The sequence below is a fragment of the Nyctibius grandis genome, chromosome 7, assembly GCF_013368605.1.
Source record: "Nyctibius grandis isolate bNycGra1 chromosome 7, bNycGra1.pri, whole genome shotgun sequence".
NCBI classification, from domain to species: Eukaryota; Metazoa; Chordata; class Aves; order Nyctibiiformes; family Nyctibiidae; genus Nyctibius; species Nyctibius grandis.
The window spans coordinates 28251450-28271907 of record NC_090664.1 but is presented as its reverse complement, the minus strand read 5'-3'; the positions used below and the strand labels follow the sequence as shown (position 1 = coordinate 28271907).

Here is a 20458-nt window from a genome sequence, read left to right as displayed (position 1 = left end):
CAAGAGGCTTTGTGAGTGTCTCATGAATCAAATTATTACTGAAGTAGTCCTGCTTTTCATAAGTTGTCTTGACAGATTTGCTTTTTTGCGACTAAAAATATGTTACTGAAGTAAAAACAAACAAGGATGGCTGAAATTAGAAACAATCTTGGACATTAATTATCACTTTGCTTAAAATACACACCCATGTCTAATTTCCATTGGAACATTTAAGAGGTGCCTGATTAGTAAGGTACTAGACTTAAAAAGATTTAAATCGCAAACACAGCAGAGCGATTATACATTTTTAATGCATCTGATCTGAATATACATAATCTAGTATTTAAATGAGTAAACTTCTAGTTTAGATGTGGTTTAGTTCAGATAGAATAACCGTTACCTACTCTAAGGTAACGGTTAAGGAAGCAAAGTCTCTTCGTGGGCAGCCGTTAGAAATGCCACTGCTACTCCTTACCTTCTTTAGGTTATACTTCTAACAAAATTACTTACAATTACGGTTTATCTCGGAAATAGCTCTTCTACTGAATTATGACTTACTTACACTTCCTAAGCCATGACAAAATGAATTTATAGCCTATGTTGCCCACTACTGTAGTGCTGAGTGGCAAGGAATCTCTGCTGGAACCTGTCTGCAATTGGGAAGAATCCAAAAGCACTGTGTTTGAAGTAAAGCCACTAAACCTGGTTTTATGCTAACACAGCATGAGAGAATAAAAAACGAGAGCACTTTTTCAGCCCTGAGCAGCACCCCGCAACAGGAAGATTTTATACCTTCTCTTTGGTATGCAGCTATGCGTACTCTCAAAGGACATGAGAAGGCTCATAGAGGACTAGTGTCTAGGAGGGACAGGGGAATGCCTGCTCCTTAAAGAACTGGAGCCTTTCTCTTTCTTGCCTTTGAAAATTAATTTCTAGATATTTACAATGTTGAGCAGCATTGTGACAGTAAATTTTACATATTGAAGATGCTGTATTGAAGTGTAAAAGACATGGAGATAGTAGTTTTAACCCATGTTTTCTCTGTTTTACATTCCTTTTCAAGTGAAGTCGCAAAGGGAAGATATATATGCGTGTGAAAGTCACCAAACTGTAGCTGCCAAAGCATGATAGTTTACGCCACAGATACACATTCAGATCTACTTCATCAATCCAGTCGTCTTCCTACTTACTGGATTTCCTAAAATAATGAGCCTTTTGAGTATTGATAATTAGGGGCTTCATGCTGACAGTGGAGTCATAAACAAATTTACCAATAAATGTAATTGACCATTACTACTTTCTATTGACAACCCTATTGAAAACTTTGATTCTTATTTACTTAATTAGTAGAACACATGTTAATTTTGAAAGTGTCCGAAAAAAGTGTGAATGAAAAGCTTGTAACTGACTTTTGGATTTTTTAACCTTTTGACCCTTGATTAAATTCTTGGTTGAGATTATATAAACTGCCAGGAGGGCAGTATTAAAAAACATCCATTGTGCATAATCTTTTCTAATTTGAATATTCATAAAGAATTGAAGACTCAACAGCAAATGACAAAAAGTGTGTGCTTTGCAATGACATAAACAAAGGGAATCCTGAGAGGTGCAAAGGTATATCTGGAGTCTGGTGGCATCCCATTCCACTCTAATTTTGCAAAATAGTGTTCTATTGCTACCAAATTTCTGAGATAAATTTCTTTACCTGGAAATATATTTCTTGCCCTGTGTTTTACATAGAACTAGAAGGTATGTAATTAAAGAAGAATTATATATCGTAATTCCTCACTAGTCCAACTTTATTACCCTGCAAGTTATCTTAGCTTATCACCTGAAATCATATGCTATATGATGGAAGAAGAATTAAATCTTTAATTGTTAGTCTCTGGATAAGGTCTGTACACCTTATCATAGTTGTGTAATTACCTGCTCATGTTTACTCTCAAGGTTGATTTTATTTTAAAGTCTTTCAAAGTAATGCAGCCATATATGTCACTTTAAGGAATGTGTCGCTCACTGGTATAAATTACTAATGCTGCCTGGACAAAATCTAATCATACTGAACCAGAAGAGAGAAAGGAGAGGGGGAAAGAAACCAAAAAAGTGCCATTTTGTGAAGTGCTAAGCAAGTAATGAATTTTAGCAGAGTCGAGATTTGCTTTTCGTCGTAGTGTTAGATAGTGGCAGTGAGGTTTAGTCGCCATTCTCCAATAGAGATTCTCTTAGTGCCAGCCACATTTAATCACATTTTGCAGAAGACAGCTGGGCATTGCCGATTTGTGCTGTGTCAGCCACTTTCTGTGCAATTGAGTGTCTCATTGCATGGATTTTAGCATTCTGTAGCAGAAAAGTTCCCTATTCTTAAAATTGGCTCTGCAAATAGCTTGTGTGGGAATATAACTGTAAGAGCATTACAATCCGCTCTACCAGGAAAAAGCACAAATATGTGGAATTTTAAGGTGGCTTTTGAAAAGATTTTCACAAAACCTGTAAAATGTGTAGTGCATTGTTAAATTCTGGTAGCAATTAAGTTTATCTTAGATTTTTTACTAAATGTGTCTTTGGTAATGGTTGAAAATTATTATCTGGTTCAGTGGTTTGAAACACCTTTGAGCATGTTTGAAAAGTCTTAAGTGTATTTCAGCTGCATCAAACTACCAAAAGATTTCATATGGGGAAAGCCTTGGAATCTGCAGATACCAAGATTTCTTCTAACTAGTAATCTCATGAAGACTGAAGGGCAGATGATATCCTTTCAGATGTGGTATAAATAGCCAAAGAAAATAAGTGTTAAAAAGGAAATAGCAAGATAACTTATTATTTATGGAATGTACACACAAGTGTACTTAGAGTGGCTTAATCACATCACATATTTATTTTTGGAAATAGAAGAGCGTCAGCAGATTGATACAGTCATTGACGTAGTGAATATTAAATGTGTAACCAGCCCTGTGCAATGAGTAAGGATACATATCAGGTACTAATATGTACAAGTATATTGTGTATTAAATGAATATGCAGTTTGTCCTACTGTTTTCTTCTAGTGCCTAATATCTCCACTGCTTGTTTAGGTTGAAAGTATTGCAGAAGGCAGAGGAACTTCAGAGCAAAATGATATTCTAAATACTTTTTTTTTTTAATTAGAAGTGGTGAGGAACTTTTTGAAGGTTGTTGTAAGATGTCTATATTCATGTAAGGGTAGCTTCAAGAATCTTACATTTAAAAGATAATGATGAGAAAATAGAAGAAGTTTTAGATTTGGGAGATGTGATTTATTAATCTGTTATTAATTCTCTCAGTGGAATGACCTATAAGATCTGTTGTTTATGTGCTTTCTGGGTACCGCATAGACAGAGACTGAAAAGCTCCTTGATATAAAATAGTAGAATATTCAGAAGACAATTTGTACCCTTTCTCAGGTACCCTGGTTAATGTACAATGAATCATTCTAGCCAGTGATTCGTTCTTCCATGCAAAGCGACCTGCTTCAGCTAAAGAATAGTAAGATGGCTTAAGCAATCCCTTGGGAAATGTGATTTTGAACTCTCTTAAGAAGAGGAAGAGGGAAGTGAACCAGGATCTTCCCTATGATGGTTGAATGTGTTCACCAATTAATTTAGGGCAGCAATCAAACCATTGTGTAAAAGGAAGGCATTGAGTGTATCTGTCTCTTTTTTTTTTTTTTTAATTTGAAGAAAGAGGGAGGGGGAGTTGTTAGACCCCAGAGAACTTTCAGTGTAGTGAATCTCAGGAGGAGGAAAGGAACTGTTGATAACCCAGAGTAACTCTACTGAATTCTGAATAAAGCTGATATTTAAAATACCCTGTTATTTTGAATATTTCCTATTGATTAGCTTAAATGGTTCTGTGGTATGCTCATTTTCATGGATGGGAATCTGAGGTATTTTAGTGTGTATTTGGCTTAGCATTTCAGTTAAGATTGGGAATGCATTTTGGAAAGGAATCACCTAGTTGCCATCAGTTACTACTCTTTGGTTCACATTATGGAGTGGTCTCAAGAGGTCCAAACTGGATTCCTGCCAAGGGTCACTAAAGCTGAGGATGTATTCTGACTGCTAAGGGGCATGCCATCTACGTGACCAAACTAGTTGTATCTTTGAAACATATATAGCATGTCTGGGCGATCCTCAGCACCAACTGCTTTGCTCTACAGAACTGTTCCTGTCACATCACAATAGTCACTGGTATGAAGTGACTGTTAAAACCACTGTTATGTTTGCTGTATCAAAGATATATTTGTGGTTTAGTTTCATTGACTACAAAAGGTATTTCATTCTTATTTTGAGAAGAGAGTTTGTGGAATTCACATATCGGTAGTCTCAAGGTTGAAAACCTAAAAATTAATACATGAATATATACTGTTAGGGTATTAAATGTTATCATTTGTATGTTTGCATAAGCACTGTATGCATATGCTTTTAACTGAAAGAATCTGGTCTACAATGTTATTAAGCAACTATACTTAACAGGAAGGGACTTGATGTGTGTTTTCTACTATGAGATGAGAAACATAAAAAAGATTTTTTTCTGGTAGACAGTCTTTTAAAAAAAAAACACAGAGAAAATATTCATGCCTCCTAAAACAAGGCAGGAGAGTCGACATTTCAAGTGAATATAGTATCATCATTCCATATATCATTTTCAGTGTTCTTAATTAGGGAGGAATGAGGAATTTCCAGGCCTTGTTGAGGATGCTTTAAAGCAGCAGCACTAGTTGTGACCTTTCCGTTCCTGTGGGCTCAGCAAAAGATGGCCAATTAATGTCACATCTTAAACTGTGTCAACTGAGCTGTTCATTCCCTTTTTAGTAAGCAGCCCATTGTCAACTTAGCTCAGTTTGACAGAATAAAATATCCTTACGTTTTAGCTGGCTACTTTATATTAATGAGAGTATGTATGTCTTATTTAGTAGTATAAAGTTAGATGGAAATTTTCTTGACTTGCTCTAGTGACTAGCATGAATGAGTAAGTCAGGGGCACCTTCAAAATAAGGTTCCTAACATTTGTTTGAAGCTTCTTAAAGGACGTCTGGGAGATTTTTTTGATTTGGCACATTCAGATGTTAGAGAGATCTGGAAAGGAGGATATAAGAAACATTTTTATAGGAAGCTTTTCTGTAGATAGATTAATGCTTTAAAAATATTTTTTTGGCCTTGAATTAATGTTTTATTTTTCCGTTCTGTCAGGTGAAAATAAACAATGGTACTTTTTAAGAAGAGAGAGAGGGAGAGAGAGAAAAGCTGCATGGGAAAAAATAATGGGACTGCAAAAAGCGCCCTTGGCATAGAAGGGGAAATGCGAGCACACACACATTCATAAGAATGAGAAAATTCCACTTGGAGAAATACACAGAAACTCTTATAGGGTAGAATGGGGTGAATTAAGAAATTAGGGCCATGGCAAAGTGGAGAGAAAGATGTAGAAGACACACAAAGAGCCTTCCCCCAGAGAAGGGTAGAGCATTTATAGAAAACTTCTGAAGCACAGGCAGCTAAGTGGGTGCCATATAAGGAAACTTTAGGGAGCTATAAAACTTGCACAATAAACTTAGACTGCAAAAAATTATGTACTGTGCAATCCCTTTATTTCATCTTGTTACTGGAAAAAAATTCTGCAAGTAGGTAGAGATGAAAACCAGTCTTAATTTAATAAGTAGCCTTTGATGATTTTGTGATGCTTTTGGTGATCACACATTTTAATATCTCTGTTTTGCATTTTGTTGGGAAAATCTGGACTTCAAGGAGTTGAAAAGCAAGAATCGGTGCTGATGAAGATGTAAGGAACTAAATAAATATTGCTTAAAGGACTTTTCAAAGGAGAAAAAAAAAAACAAACAAGCCTATGAATGTGCTGACCCTGTCTTGAGAATTAAGTTAGATGGTACAATTTAAAGCTTTGTTCCGACATCTGACAGACACACTCTGCATACTGATGCATAATATCTGAAGATTGTGTGCTTGAAAGAAAGCCTTTTCTGAGCTACATTCTATTTTTGTTAGAATAAAGCAGCTGCTTTTTGAAGCAGAGATCTCAAGTGCTCAATCTTGTAGTTCAAGTTAAGTATTAGCCAAATATTGTGAGCAAATTTTGTGTATGCTTTCTCCCAAGCTGCTGAAGTGGAGTAAAGCAAACTACTTTGACCATAAATTGTTGCTGCTTGACCTGGAGAGGTAGAAGTAAGTTTGCTGCAGTACCTTACTGCCAAATTGTATTCCTAATGCAGTCACTGCCTCAGCAATCCCAAGAGCGTGGAATGTTTGCGGCAATTTAAACATGACTTTAAAAGAAATAAAGATGGAGTAAAACTATCTTTTAGAGAGACTATATTAATGTATTGCTTGCAGTCTGCCCCTGATCGTTTCTGAAGGAAAAAAACATTGCTTAAGGAAACAGACAACTGCAAACCCAAATGTAGCCTTATTAATGGAGCAAAGGTAGCTGCATCACTGCCTTCCACAAGTAATAGCAGGTGGATTTGCACATTTGGTGTTTAGAAAAACTTGTTTTAAATCTTAGGTGTAAGGTGCTGCTATCATTCCGTAAATATATTGAAATCAACAGTTGCAAGTTATGTGCAATGTCCGTACAGCAACACAGTACGTGGCACACTTACCTGGCCGTGGATGCTTGTGATAGGTTTGAGAATTTGTTTTGCAACTTCTTCATCTTTTTGTCTTTTAGAGGAGGGAAAAAAAAGATCAGAGAGATCAGAGCTGTACAAAACAGGCACAGGGAAGATGAAATATCCTGATCCAGCAGCAAAAAATTATGTGTGTATTGTCTTAAAGAACTTTTAAAACTCCATAAAACATAAAATGAGGACAAAAATCACTTTCTAGGCTATAGTATATGCCTGTAACCTAATCCATAATAAGCAAAAATAGCAGAACAATATATAGGAAGAAAGCAGTGTGGACAAAAAAGGAAAAAGTATTGAGTTGCTCTTATATGCAGAGATAATAGCATAGTACAGCATTCTTGCCAGTATATTAATATCCTGCAAAAGGGTATTCATATAAAATCTGTTGCTCTGGTGCACCAGATAATGACCAAATTATGCAAGACATAGGAGATTTAGCAAAAAGAAAAGGATATATATTGGCTTTTCCTCTTTATTGAAGAGATTCTGAAAATTTCTGGTGATGATGTTCATGTTCGTACAGAAATTTTTGCCAATAGTTTGAGCCATACTGTACCTGTGATCAATGGCTTAAATCCATGACAGTAACAGGAAAGTTGTATTCCTTTACATTATACATATGAGATTAGATTAGTGTGGTGAATCTATATTTTGAAGTTTAATTCCAGTTTTTGTATTCTAATGTGGTTTTATTAATTACAGTGTTTTAAGAGTTGATTTTGAATACAGTTCTGAGAATTCTCGGGTCAGAAAAAGCAGCTATTGAAAGGGCGGTTAAAGAACATCTTTTAAATGTTGGGAAATAGTGAATGATGAGAAAGTAAAAGGGAAATACAATAATCTAGGACAGTTTGATTTGAAAGGTGGAGAATTCAGTCCAAAGAGAGACAGGATTAGTACACTGAGTAGTGGAAATGTAGAAAATATGTGGGTTAGTAAGGGGAAACTAATTCAGGTTCCGGAGGTCAGTGAATAGCACCTTCAAATGGTAAAATGTTCTCCTGTTTGCCGTTTCTATTTGCGTGCGATAAAATTGGAAGAATAAACATGAAAAACATTATTTTGAGAGTGCTCTTTCTAGCTTTAAATAAATGTAAATTATTTTTTTCCATTTGAAGAAGGCATCCAGAGAAAACGCATCACCCTGTTTCCTTTCATACTTTGTTCAAACGCTTCTAGTAAAATATTAGCAATAGTAGTATCCTTATTTTAAAACAACCATAAAAGTGGGAATTTACACTTTGACACTTGGAAATGTAGGTAGACTTCAAAGATGCAATCTTGCTTTGTCAGTGCTGTAGTTTATTGAAAGAGGGATAATAAATTGAAACAGATGGGTATTTATCGGAAACTTTTTGTAACTTTATTAGTTCTTTCATATTGCACAGTGTGTTTGAAGAAAAAAATATTGTGAGGCTAAGAATGTAATTAAGTTTCTATATTTGGAAAACAGAGAACTATAAAAGGTTTTTCTTTTGTTTCTGTCTTTAAAAGAAGGCAGAGGTTTTAGAGCTAGGTTAAGGTTTATTACCTGAACTGAGGCAGTTTCAGAGTCAGCTGAGAATGAGACTCTGTTGTGTTAAGAGTGTATAAACATAGAAGTCATCGTCCCCTTCTCAAGAGAGAGCAAAAATACCCACGGACAGAACAATGGCGTTGCCTCTGTGACTGGCAGCGCAGGAGGTTAGTGCATGTACGTTAAAGGTTGCATTTGTCATTTACTGTCTTTGGACAGGGCAGAGGAAGAGAGGAGATTGTCAGATGTTAAATAAAATCAGCATGAGGAGAGTGACAAGGACAGAATAGAAAGAGGAAGGGAAATTTTACAGCTGTGAAGTGGGACTTAAAAAGATTAAAGCTGATGTTTTTCCCTCATTAACTAATGCAGGGTAAAATCCTAGGAATGGCAAAGTGTTTGATCTCACATGTGTAAGGAGACTGAGATAAACTCTTATGTGTCTCCTGGGAATTTACTTCGGCCACCTGTGAACTGTGGAGAACTACAGATACCTCGTCTTCACTAGATTTTCCCAAATTCTGGCTAAGATCTCGTGAATACTTTCAAAGTATGACCCTAGGGTGTAAGAGAGAATAAGGACAGGTAGGAGCAGTCGGTTCATTGATGGAGGAATGCCCTGCTGTCTGGGCTAGAGGCACCTTCAGTCTGACCCAGGAAGGCTTTTCTTGTGCTGCACTAAAAGTGATGCTCTGTGAGGCTACACTTTAGCACTTCAATAAAAAAGTGCTAATTTCTTCCCATAGTCCTTCAGCTTTAAGAAGTTGGCTTCATGTTTCAGAAAGGGCGCTTTTTTTTTTTTGCTTTTGTAAGTCTAAAGAGGGACAAATATTTCTAGTTTGCTACTGTTAGAAGTCTTTGTTAGTAACTTTGCTTTCCAATTCATTACTTCAGTCATGTTTCCAGAGCCTGGTGTGAGAGATAAACCCTTTGCAAATGAGGACAGCATCCATTTTCTTTCTACCTCAGGCCACACAGAATTGATTGGGGTAATAAAATGACAGTACCATGTAATATACTGACAGCTCTTTAATTTGAAAACTAGTTCCAGGCTGATTCAAAACTTGTTTAAAGCTAATTTATGACTTGTGTAATTTTCAGCTGGACCAAGGTAAAGGATGTTGTATGAAAACTGATGCAGAGTTAACATAATATATTCAAACCTGTCAGCTTGAAATAATCTATAAAGCGTTTGTGGGTTGATTTGTTTTGATTCTTTTTTAGTTTTGTTTTGTTTTAAAGTAGCAATGGCAGAAAGAACAGTGGATGCTTGGCTGGTATAAATACCATTGTAAGATGCTATTTTTCCATCATCTTGTTTCAAATGCAACTTGTTATGCTTTCTAGAAAATTATTTTATGCATACTTTTTATAGTATACATCAGTTCTCCATTTTCTTCAAAATCAGCAGCTGTGTAGAGTTTCCATTTTGTATGAGTCAACATCTGTGCTGATGGTAACATGGGTTGGTAAACAGTTACAGTATTTTGTTACCGTAAAATTCCCTATGAATATACATGTCTGAATATACATATCTGTATCATATTTACATATACAATACATATCTATATATGTGTATTGATCTTGTATTTAATGATCTGTTTTTTAAAAAAACAAAAAGTAACAATAGTCAAGTCCTCAAATTAAGCCACAACACCAACATAGCATAAAATGTAAATAGTTTCCTTTGAAATCTATCACTTCTATGTAGCTTACAAATGAAATCACATCTGTTCTGTATGCACTATTGATTTTTCGGTGTACTGTATCAGTGATACTTCTGCACAGCAAAGGACAAAACTAAAAGAACAGTGTTCGCTTCTATTGCAGTAGATGCAAAGAGCAAATACACCAAATAGGATGAAGGGAAAAAAAGAACAGAACATTCTGAGGGAGGTGCTACAGTTGGATGAAGAAAAAGGGGAAGGTCGAGGGCGCGGCTCACGGGTGCTGGGCGACGGTTCCGGAGTAACGACACAATCCCAATATGAGTATGGAAGTTCTCCATTTAATGATTACACGTACAGGATATATATAGACTGTAAGCAGAGAGCACGCTGATCACGCACCAAAGCCCGCGTTTCCATTCGTAAAGCCTTGCTGTCCACGTGTACTAGTAGCATATATGATTGGTCTATATATTTAGATACACAGAGCGATGAGCACCCCCTCCCCTTTTCCTGTTTCTCTTATCTGTTTGTTACAGCTGCCAAGTCCTTGTTTTGTTGCATTTTTGCAGTGTTCAAGGAGAGTCCAAGGTGACTCGCTCTGGGCCTAACTCTTGCTCAGAGCCTGGATTGCTCAGACTGCTCAGTGGCATGAAATCATGCCCCTTCTCACTTAACCAAGCCTCCACAATTCCCCCTTCTTGTTTTTGAGCAAGCCAGGCCTGATTAACAATTTTCGTTACAGATTGCTGCAAGCAGGAAAATAAGCAAGGCACTATTAGCAAAATAACCATGATTATAAGCGCTCCCATAATAAGCATTTTTATCAAGTCCATCAACCACCCTCCAATTCCAAAACTGCCAAGCCAATTATCCAGGAACCCATGACGTTCCTTCAATTTGTTCGTTGAGCTCAGCAAGTCCTGAATCTGTCTATGAATGGACTGCGAAGAGTCATTCAAATCCATGCAACACATTCCATCAAAATCCTGGCATCCATGTCCATGCATAAGCAAAAGAAAGTCTATGGCAGCTCTATTTTGCAAAGTTGCATGCCTAACACTATCAACATCATTTGCCAAGGCTCCTAAGACCTTGGAGGTCTCATTGACCCTTTTTCCGCTCCAACAAGTCAACCTTCTTAACTGCGCTATTGCATGCGCCGAAGCAACCCCCAGTGCAAGGAAAGACGTGAAGATTGCTTCCGTTTTTGACCATAATTCTACTTCTTCCTGACAGTCCTCATGAAAAGAGGACGTACTCCGCCTTTGTCTAAGGCGATGTAATTGAGTGTGATTTAATATCAATTTCTGAGAGGGCATTAGTAGGCTTAACTTACCCAATGTGCATGGACCTCCCACCTTTTTACTAGGTATACCTGGCCAGGCCCTATCCCCACAAATTAGGAATAGACCTTTTGGTAGCTTTCTGGGAAATTTAATGTCTGGAATCTGCCACTGAGTGCCTGGGTTCGGTCCTCTCCCCTTTTTCCCATAGGTCCGGCGACACCAGACAGAGTCATTTTTCCATACTTCACCACTAGGGGTTACATTTTGTTTCCCGGTGCCGTTGTTTCAGTCCGTATAGTTACGACCTTCAGAATAATTGAAAAAGACACAAGCCTCCACTCCTAGAGACCCCAATATATCCAATTCTTGGGGTTCTAGTGGACTGACTGGTAATAAGTCATCTCATATTCTCAATTGTCAACACATTTTACTGCTGTCTTACACTTTGTTTGTAAAGCCTCACTTCGTCCTGTTAGCACCTCTTTACTCGCTGATCCGTTTAGGGGCATCCCCACTAAACAGGTGTGGAAGGGTTGTTCAGGCTGAGCTAAAGAGGCACAGAATTGCGTTTGATTCAGTGTTTTCATTAGTGTAACCCAGATATTGTTACTGCCTTCCCAAGGTGTTTTGGGACGATACACAGTATCATGTGCCACTGGCAGCGGTAACAGGATTAAGAGGGACCAGACCAGTCAGAATTTCTTTTGGTTCATCTTGTCCTTCGCTTCTTACACTCCTTTTTCGTCTTCTCCCACTTCCTTCTTTCAACTTCCCACTCCACTGGTATACAATTACCGTTACTACATTCAATAGCCACCAGTAAGACTATTTTGCCAAAAACACACGTATTATTAAACCACCCTGCTTGACAGAATTGATATTCTTCCTCAGTTAACGGTTCCGTACCTGCTTTTAGAACTTCGTTTCCTAACTCTGTCTGTTCTTTCAGACACCTCCTACACCATCGACATGCATATGACGCTCTCTTCCAAAACCTCTCAACACACGTAAAACACCTAAGCAGAACCCACGGATCACATTCAAAACCCCATATATTACTCATACACACTGGACACTTGATTTCTCTCCTGTTTGTAAATAAACTGTAGCTTTTTATCTTTTGGCAGATGTGTTAACAATTGTTCAGTAAAGTCCTATAAGGCCATATACCACTCAAAGTATTGAGCTGCAATAGGAACGGTTAGTGATGCAGGATCTGTGGCCACAGGCTCTCGACATCGCATCCAATCTTTGATGATAATCTGTGCCAATAGCTCTGTAACGAATTTGATCATTCTGAATTCCATTGACCAATTATTGCATACTGAATTTGCCTATCAAACAAAGCGATAATTTGTATTTCCTGATTCAAATCAATACGATGAACGAATTTGGAATGTAGCCTGCTTTCTATTTCTGTAATTAGTTGTTGTACCTCTGCGCTTCACTGTGGTTCGGGTTGTGAGCTGACTGCTTAAGCCTGGCCTTTCTCCAGTTTCCCTGTACTCTGCAGCTGGTTGTTATCAGCTGACCTTGAGCATTATACTTGGATCTGCACAGTTTCACAAAATGCCTCAGCTTCTCACAGCAAAGACACATCAAAACACAGTTATCTCTCCCACTCAGCTTCGATTTCTTAAGGCAGTTTTTCTTAAAGTGACCTTCTTGTTCGCATGTATAACAACAATGAGCTACCTTAACTGTCACCACAAAAGTTTTTGCTAAATGTTCCATCTGAAATGTGGTGTTTCCTACTTTCCCACACGCATCCATTAGCTCGGTTAAAGTGGGGTCACGATTCGCCATCCCTGTAATAATTTTCCTGCAGTCCTCATCTGTGTTGTCCCTCGCTAACTGTAGTAACAATGCTTCTTTTACAATTTTCCAATCTAACGGTTGCCAAATATTTCTTCCCTCAGGACCTGCACCCACAATCACCGGATATGCTTGTGGAATTATAACTCCTTCTAATAACGCATCTCGAGTGCTCCCTTTCCATTTCACTCCTTCCCCCTCTTCCCCTGTATTCGCGGGCGGACGCTGACCCTCTCCCTCACCTCCCACATTACCAGATGGACGCAGACCTCCCCCCCCGCCCTGATCTAAAGGTGGAGTAGGGAATTGCAAAGGAGGTTGAGGTGGCCCTAATACTTGTCCCGAACACAGAGGGGGGTTTGGGGGAGACAGAGTCACGTGTCTCGAGGCGCTGGCTGAACGGTGCTGCTGCAAGTCCGTCTTTAATTCTTCCAGTCCTCTACCAAGCTCTGTCATGTCAATTTCACATCCATTTCGTGATGGTAAGGGTCCTTTAAGTCCTTGTGATTCTGGTACTGCTGACTCCGTAACTGGCGAATCCGGTAAAGATGGATACGAAGCAGGTTTACCCTCCTTCTTGTTCTTCTGCTCAGCCTCAACTGAGGAATAATTCCCCTGTCCTGTAAGAATGTCCATAGTTACACCATGCAAGGGGTCATTCGGATCAGTCATTCTCCGTGTAGCTTCATTGACTGCTCGTTGTGCCCATTCCGACCCCCACAAGAGGAATTGGGTAGGTGTCAGCAACAGTTTCATTAAATTCCGAGAGTCGTGTGGGCACAAAAGATCAGCAGAAAAAATCCAGGAAACTATATTCCTCGTAGCGTCCGATTTCACTCCATATTGTGTAACTGCCGCCTTTGCTTGTTGAAGAATTTTCCAATCAATTGGTTCCCAGGTAGCTGCTCCATTCTGCTGTACCACAGGGAATGCTCCTATTCCGCCCAAATCGGCTGCTGCGTTCCACTGTCCCTCCAGGATGGCATCACGAATCACTCCGCTCCACCTTGGTACATGTGGTGCAGGTGGGGGTGGGGCATTGCTGGTATTGTCCCTGTTTTGTAATCCTGGAGCAAACGCTCCTGATTGTTGCGGCTGTATCTTTAAATCTTTCAGTCCCTCCGTCAGTTGTTGCAATGCTTTAGCAATGTCCGTTTCCGGGTTCCCACGGTCATGTGGCAGTGGCGTTGCAGACCGCGATGAGTCAGAGTATGAGGGGGGTGGAGGAAATAGTGGGGGTGCGGAAGGAGGGGGCCTGTCTTTCTCTCCTCCCAGACCCAGCAACTGGGCAGGGTCAGGAGGAGCCGGCCACTCCTCCCTCTCCTCCTCCTCTTGCACTTCCTTCTTTCTGTCAGTTGAGCTGCTGGCTCCCCGAGCACTAACTTCCTCTTTCTCCTGAACTTCTGCTTTCAGAGTGCTGCTGCGTAGCTGCTCAGTGCTAAATCCCGGTTCTATTGCTGCCCGAGCCACAGCGACAGATGGCTGAATTGGTGCAGACATACCTTTAACCGCTGGTAGCCCAAAAAATCGCGCTATAGCCCCAGGAACTTTCACCTTCTTTATAGGGGGAGTAGGGACTGCCAGCATCTGAGCTGCTGCACAGGCGACCTCTCTCTCTGCCTTCATGCTTTTAAGAGTCTCTATCACATTCTGCCACAATCTGCTCACTTCCTTCACCTCCTTTTCTTCAGGATCTTTATCAATAGTCCTTTTCCACATCATCTCCCCCATTTCTTTCCATTCCTCCACAGAGAATACAAGCGCCGTGTCCTTAAAACATACCCAGCGCTGTCCCGGCTTTATCAATTTAATCAATTGTTTTATCGTTGTCTCAATTCCTCTCTTAGAGAAGATACTAATGAGCAACGCGGAGGCAGCTTCCATCTCCATAGCTGCCCCCCGTTTCGGTGCTTGTGTGCACCGCACAGCACCAACCGGTGTCTGCTCTACCTTTTCTTTCAAGCAGCACCAATTTCTGGGGGTGGAGTGGCCAACTCTTCCAGTGTCTGCTCTGCCTTTCCGACCCAAGCAGCACCCTCCCAGCCGTCCTTTCCCAGCACCCTCCAAAAATTCTGCCTACCGCAGTTATGGAATTGAGCTCGCAACGAGAAAGATGTCCTTTTGCTCCGTGGTAACCATCCTCTGCTACCAGTTGAAGAAAAAGGGGAAGATCGAGGGCGCGGCTCACGGGTGCTGGGCGACGGTTCCGGAGTAACGACACAATCCCAATATGAGTATGGAAGTTCTCCGTTTAATGATTACACGTAAAGGATATATATAGACTGTAAGCAGAGAGCACGCTGATCACGCACCAAAGCCCGCGTTTCCATTGGTAAAGCCTTGCTGTCCACGCGTACTAGTAGCATATATGATTGGTCTATAAATTTAGATACACAGAGCGATGAGCACCCCCTCCCCTTTTCCTGTTTCTCTTATCTGTTTGTTACAGCTGCCAAGTCCTTGTTTTGTTGCATTTTTGCAGTGTTCAAGGAGAGTCCAAGGTGACTCGCTCTGGGCCTGACTCTTGCTCAAAGCCTGGATTGCTCAGACTGCTCAGTGGCATGAAATCATGCCCCTTCTCACTTAACCAAGCCTCCACAGTTGGATGCACCTTGCACCTTTGATTTCTCACCTCCTACCAGTCATTGTCACCTTTGATCTTGGCTGACCTGAATTTAAAAAAAAAAAAAAATGCTGAGTGTCTAAGACTCAGAATTTAACCAGCTACACTTTTGTGTCTGCTGCCAAGACTAGCAAGCAAGTTCCATCCCAGGACTAGAATGTCTGATTTGTTATGTTTTTGTGTCAACATGTAATTCAAATACTAATTTTTTTTGCAGAACTCTGTTTCAGGCCAACGCTGTTGTTGTATCTTAAACTTCCTGAACATCTAGGTCATATGAAAAGAGACATAGTTCAAAGCAGGGCTGTCTTTCTTGCATAAACATGCTAGAATATCAACACATTTTATGTTTCCTCTTCAAGGTTTTGTAAGTCCAAGAGGGATCGTGTTCTAAGGAGCTTTGAGCAAAATCAGCATTCTGCAGGAAAAATGTTATTACTGAGCATTCTGAATTTATTTGTTTATGATGCACTTTATTTTGATAAAGAATTTCTGTATTTTCAGGAAACTGGAAGTACAACTTAATAGTGGTTTTCTCCCATAATTTATTAATTAATGTAATTAAATATTGTGATCCATTAGAAAGCTGTGTCTTGATCTGTCTAACTTGAAGATGCAGATATGTGAGCTTTCAGAGGTAGGTTGGAAAATATAATATTTTAATGAAAAGGAAAGGGCTTAAGCTCTAGAAAAGATGTGTACCAAATTACTTATTATGTAGGTTACATGTCCATGAACAGTCGTGTCCATCACTGCTACAGTTGAAGCTCACAGATTAATGTGAAGTGCCATTGGCATGGTTTTCATCATACAAGACCTTGAAAAAAGAAGTGACTTTTTGCAACGTCAGTCCCATATGTTATCATATAAATAATAATTAGGAAGGACAAGAAACTAATTTTAATTATTTTTGAAATACATTTTTCCTTTTAACACTTCTTCAATAAAAATGTTGTTTTAGGATAGAGATACAGATTTTTTGCTTTTCTTTACAAAAGTAAACAGTGCCAGTACTTTTTCAGATTGTTTATTTGCTGAGTAAAAGTCAAGGTACTAGGATTTGTTACCAGCACTGTTGCTCGCTCGGCCATGTACTCATAACACACGGAGAAGCAGCTTTATGAAAGTTCCCACTTGCACCTTGCAGCATTTTTATCATTGTATCTTACACTAAAGGATCTCATTCCACTTACAAAATATGTTTATTTCTGAAAGCTGTACGTCACATGTTGCTGAACTAGTTCAGAGCAACATAGATTGCCTTTCTTACATATGTTCAGTCTCTATTATATAGTTTTCCTAACAAGTGACAGCAGTATGAAAAGAGATAATAAAACCACTGTACTTGAAAAGGGAGATGCGTTTTCTCGTCTTAGTTTCTGAATAATAAAGTGAACTTGATTTCCACTCATCTCCTTAAAAATGGAAGTATTATATTAGCTAACTCGTTCTTAAGAAAACTTAGGACAAGAGAAAATGGCCTCAAGTTGTGTCAGGGGAGGTTTGCATTGGATATCAGGAAAAAAGTCTTCACCGAAAGAGTTATCAAACATTGGCTGCGCAGGGAAGTGGTGGAGTCACCATCCCTGGAGGTATCTAAAAGATGTGTAGATGTGGTGCTCAGGGACATGGTTTAGAGGTGGACTTGGCAGTGCTGGGGTAACGGTTGGACTTAATCTTAAAGGTCCTTTCCATCCAATATGATTCTGTGATTGTATTGAGAAGGATGGCCAAGCTGCTTGGAAAGAAGGTATTTGAGACCTGATGATGGAAGAGAATCTGTGATGTGCTGATCCTGTTGAGGCAAGAGGAATGGAACAGGAATGTATGTTTACCAAATTGCAGTTGCTCAGACCATTTTTGAAAATCATTGTTTATTACTTTCAAAAATCATAAGTAACAAAAAAATGTTGCTACCATTATCTGACCATAGGTAATAACAACATAATAAAAGTTTGTTCAGACACAAAAGCCAGGCAGAGTTCAAGGAGAGAAATCAATGAACCAAAGAATTTAGACAAGTACATAATTTTCTTCCAGCAGATGTGGTTGTTACTTTTGGTTTTGTAAGTAGCGCAGAAGAGCTTCTGGAAACATATTGAGCTGATTGGTAAATTGCACGGGGATGATTTAACTTTCCAGTTGTCAGGGAGAAACCAAAACAGTACTGTTCAGTACTCAGAGTCAGTTCATGGCTAATGGGGTCAACAAGAAGAGATAGCGTCATTGTCGTAATTTACCAGGGACCACACTGAGGCGGCTTTTGAGAGAGAGGACCTTTGCCTGTGCAAGTCCAGATCTGCTAGGGAAAACAGCGAGCTGTCAGGATGAATACAATGCAAAGTTTCTTTTGGTGGCATATAGAGCATGGGGCTTTCATACAGCTGGTAGAGGAGAATCAGACTTTTATTATCACAATGCTGGAGATGTTTGTCCTCGTAGTTCACTGTGTTTAGCCATGGTGTTGATATTCTTTTGAGGAACTGAGAAAGCTGAAAAATAGTGTTTTATTATTCCTATCATGGAATTATTTGGGATGGTAGCTCTACCGAGGTATCTTGTTTTTCCTTGTGTTCCGTAGATCCAGCGCTTAGGCCCATAAAACAGTTCAGTGAAATGGCAGTTGGACTTTATTGTTAACATTTTGATCGATGGTATTCTTTAGTCATTGCTGAAAGCTGATTTTTTCTAAAATACCTTCCTCATACCGAACCTTGAATGTAAGGTGGTAGGCCACAGAATGGGCCAGAATATCCTTTTTCTAAGTTACAGAGAGGTGATGCAACAAGAAAGAACTGAAAAGCTTTATTTGAAATATTTAAGCTCAGAAGCTATTTTAAAGGGATTTGCCTGAAAATGTGTATGAAATAGAGAGATTGAGTATCCCTCCTCCAGGCCCAAAGAGATTTTTCCAGCTTTCTAGCCTCCAGCAACCCCCTCCATGTATTAATTCTTCTACAATATCTGGTCTTACCTGTGATTCTCTGTGTGATTCAATGACGGGTGTTGGACCACAGTGTTCACTTTTCCCTTCCAACAGTCCAAACATACGTTGGGCTCAACTGCAAATGCTGAATATTATCATTATGAAATTTTAATTTATTTCTTAGACGTTGTTATGTTGGAAAACTTAATAATGAGCTTTGCAGCTTACAGTTTCCAAAAGTGTAATCTTGATTTCCTTGCAATTAATGACTGTAGAGAGAAAGTGATATATCAAAAGCACATATTCTGCTTGCTAAGCGATGACATCTAAAATATCTTCTGTAATGAGCATTGCGGCAGGCACAGCAGAGATAGTACAAATTAATGGATTTTTTTCTCTGTAGTAAAATATCTCAATCTATGCAGTTATCAAAACGACTGTGTGAAGCAGTGAAGGTATCAAAGTGTTTTTGTTTTGACTGATCTAGTCATGTTGCATTGCAAAATCAGGGTAATTTGGAAAATAGAATGTAAACTACTTAAGAAGTTTTACTTTATTTATTTTACTGTAGTGTTAAAGTTACTAATAGAGAGCCAACTCTAATAGCTTTTCTAACTTCACCAGGTTGTGTGCTATACTGGTTTGCAGTGATTGGCAAAATACATTTGTGTGGGGTTGTTTTAGCATGGTCCCAGCTGTTTTGCAGAAACCTCAATCTTGAATAAGGGGATGAAATGCAATTTTCCCTTCCTTGCAGTTCAGGAGCAGGGGTAGGTATGGGCAAAACAAGCATGCTTATTCAGAACTTTGCAATTCTGAAATGCTATCTAGCCATTTAATAAGTCTTATGATGCTCTTGTGAAGAAAATATTACCATTTTAAGAGAAAATATATGACAGATGTTTTTGCTTCTGCAGTAAAAGAGGTTGCCCAGGGTAAAGAGAGTAGAGTTTTAGACCTCAACTATTTTTCTTTTCTCTATCTGTGCTTAGAGCGCAGTTCCTCTGAAAACTCTCATGTTCTTGATGTGCCACGTCAACACGCTACTGAGGGGTCTATTTGTCTCTGTTGCCCTCAGGACTCCGAGCCGTCAAATGAGGTGGTCTCAGAGGCCCCAGGTAATGTGGTACCCTCTACCTCAAGAAGTAGCTCTGAAGAGCTGGTATCGGTGGCACAGAAACTTCCAGAAGAGGTAGGACATTCTGTGTCTATTCTTTCCAAGATTAACTGTTGGGGGATACACGTTTGCCTGTTTTTCACGCCTAGTGTTGTTTTACTCAGAGCAGAGACTTTTTAAAGCTAAAGCTCAATCTTATCCTCCCATACCAACAACATACAAGACCAAAGTAAATCTCAAGACCTTGATTGGTGGTAACTATAAGCCAAGTATATTTTCCATCTGCTACCTTTTAAATGCTGTTTCTTATTATCAGTGATTAGGAAAATATTTTTTTCTTGTTCCTGTCTTTCATGGCATGACAGTAACAGGAGTCCCTTTAGATTCTGGCAAATTAAACTTTATGACATTAGAAAGAGTCAGAAGTAAAATCTGTACATAGGTATATAGGTAGATGTACAGCTTTTATGATCCTTCACTAAATTTAAATATAACTAACTTATGGGTTGTGCAAAAGAAAGACCCTTTGTAACACTGTGCCTTTTTTTGTGCCCTTGTTTAAAAAAAATTATACTAGATGCTAATGATGTAGCATGATCATAAGTCCATACTTCCTGTTGTTATGAGAAAAGGTGCTGGCTTGTAAGGTCGTTCCATAAAGTAGACAATGACTTGGGTTTTTTTCTGCCCCTGCAATGCGTAGTTGTCACAGTATACCGTAGCTGGAGGAGAGGTTGTCTGCAGAATTCAGACTCACAGCTTCATTTTATGGTGGCAATCATCCTTTCAGAGAACCATTATTATCCTTGAAATTAACCCTTCCTGTGAGATCCAAGTCCTTCATTTGAAGTAGCCTTAACATTAA

General features: G+C 39.1%; 1 protein-coding gene across 1 annotated transcript in view; it reads left to right on the top strand.

Annotated features, from left to right (window-relative positions):
- The window catches only part of PHF14 (PHD finger protein 14), a 199888-nt gene that overhangs the window by 146619 nt on the left and 32811 nt on the right, over positions 1–20458 (top strand). Inside the window, exon 18 of the mRNA XM_068404755.1 lies at positions 19555–19668. Coding sequence (XP_068260856.1) covers positions 19555–19668 — 114 coding nt within the window. The remainder of the gene's footprint in view (positions 1–19554; positions 19669–20458) is intronic.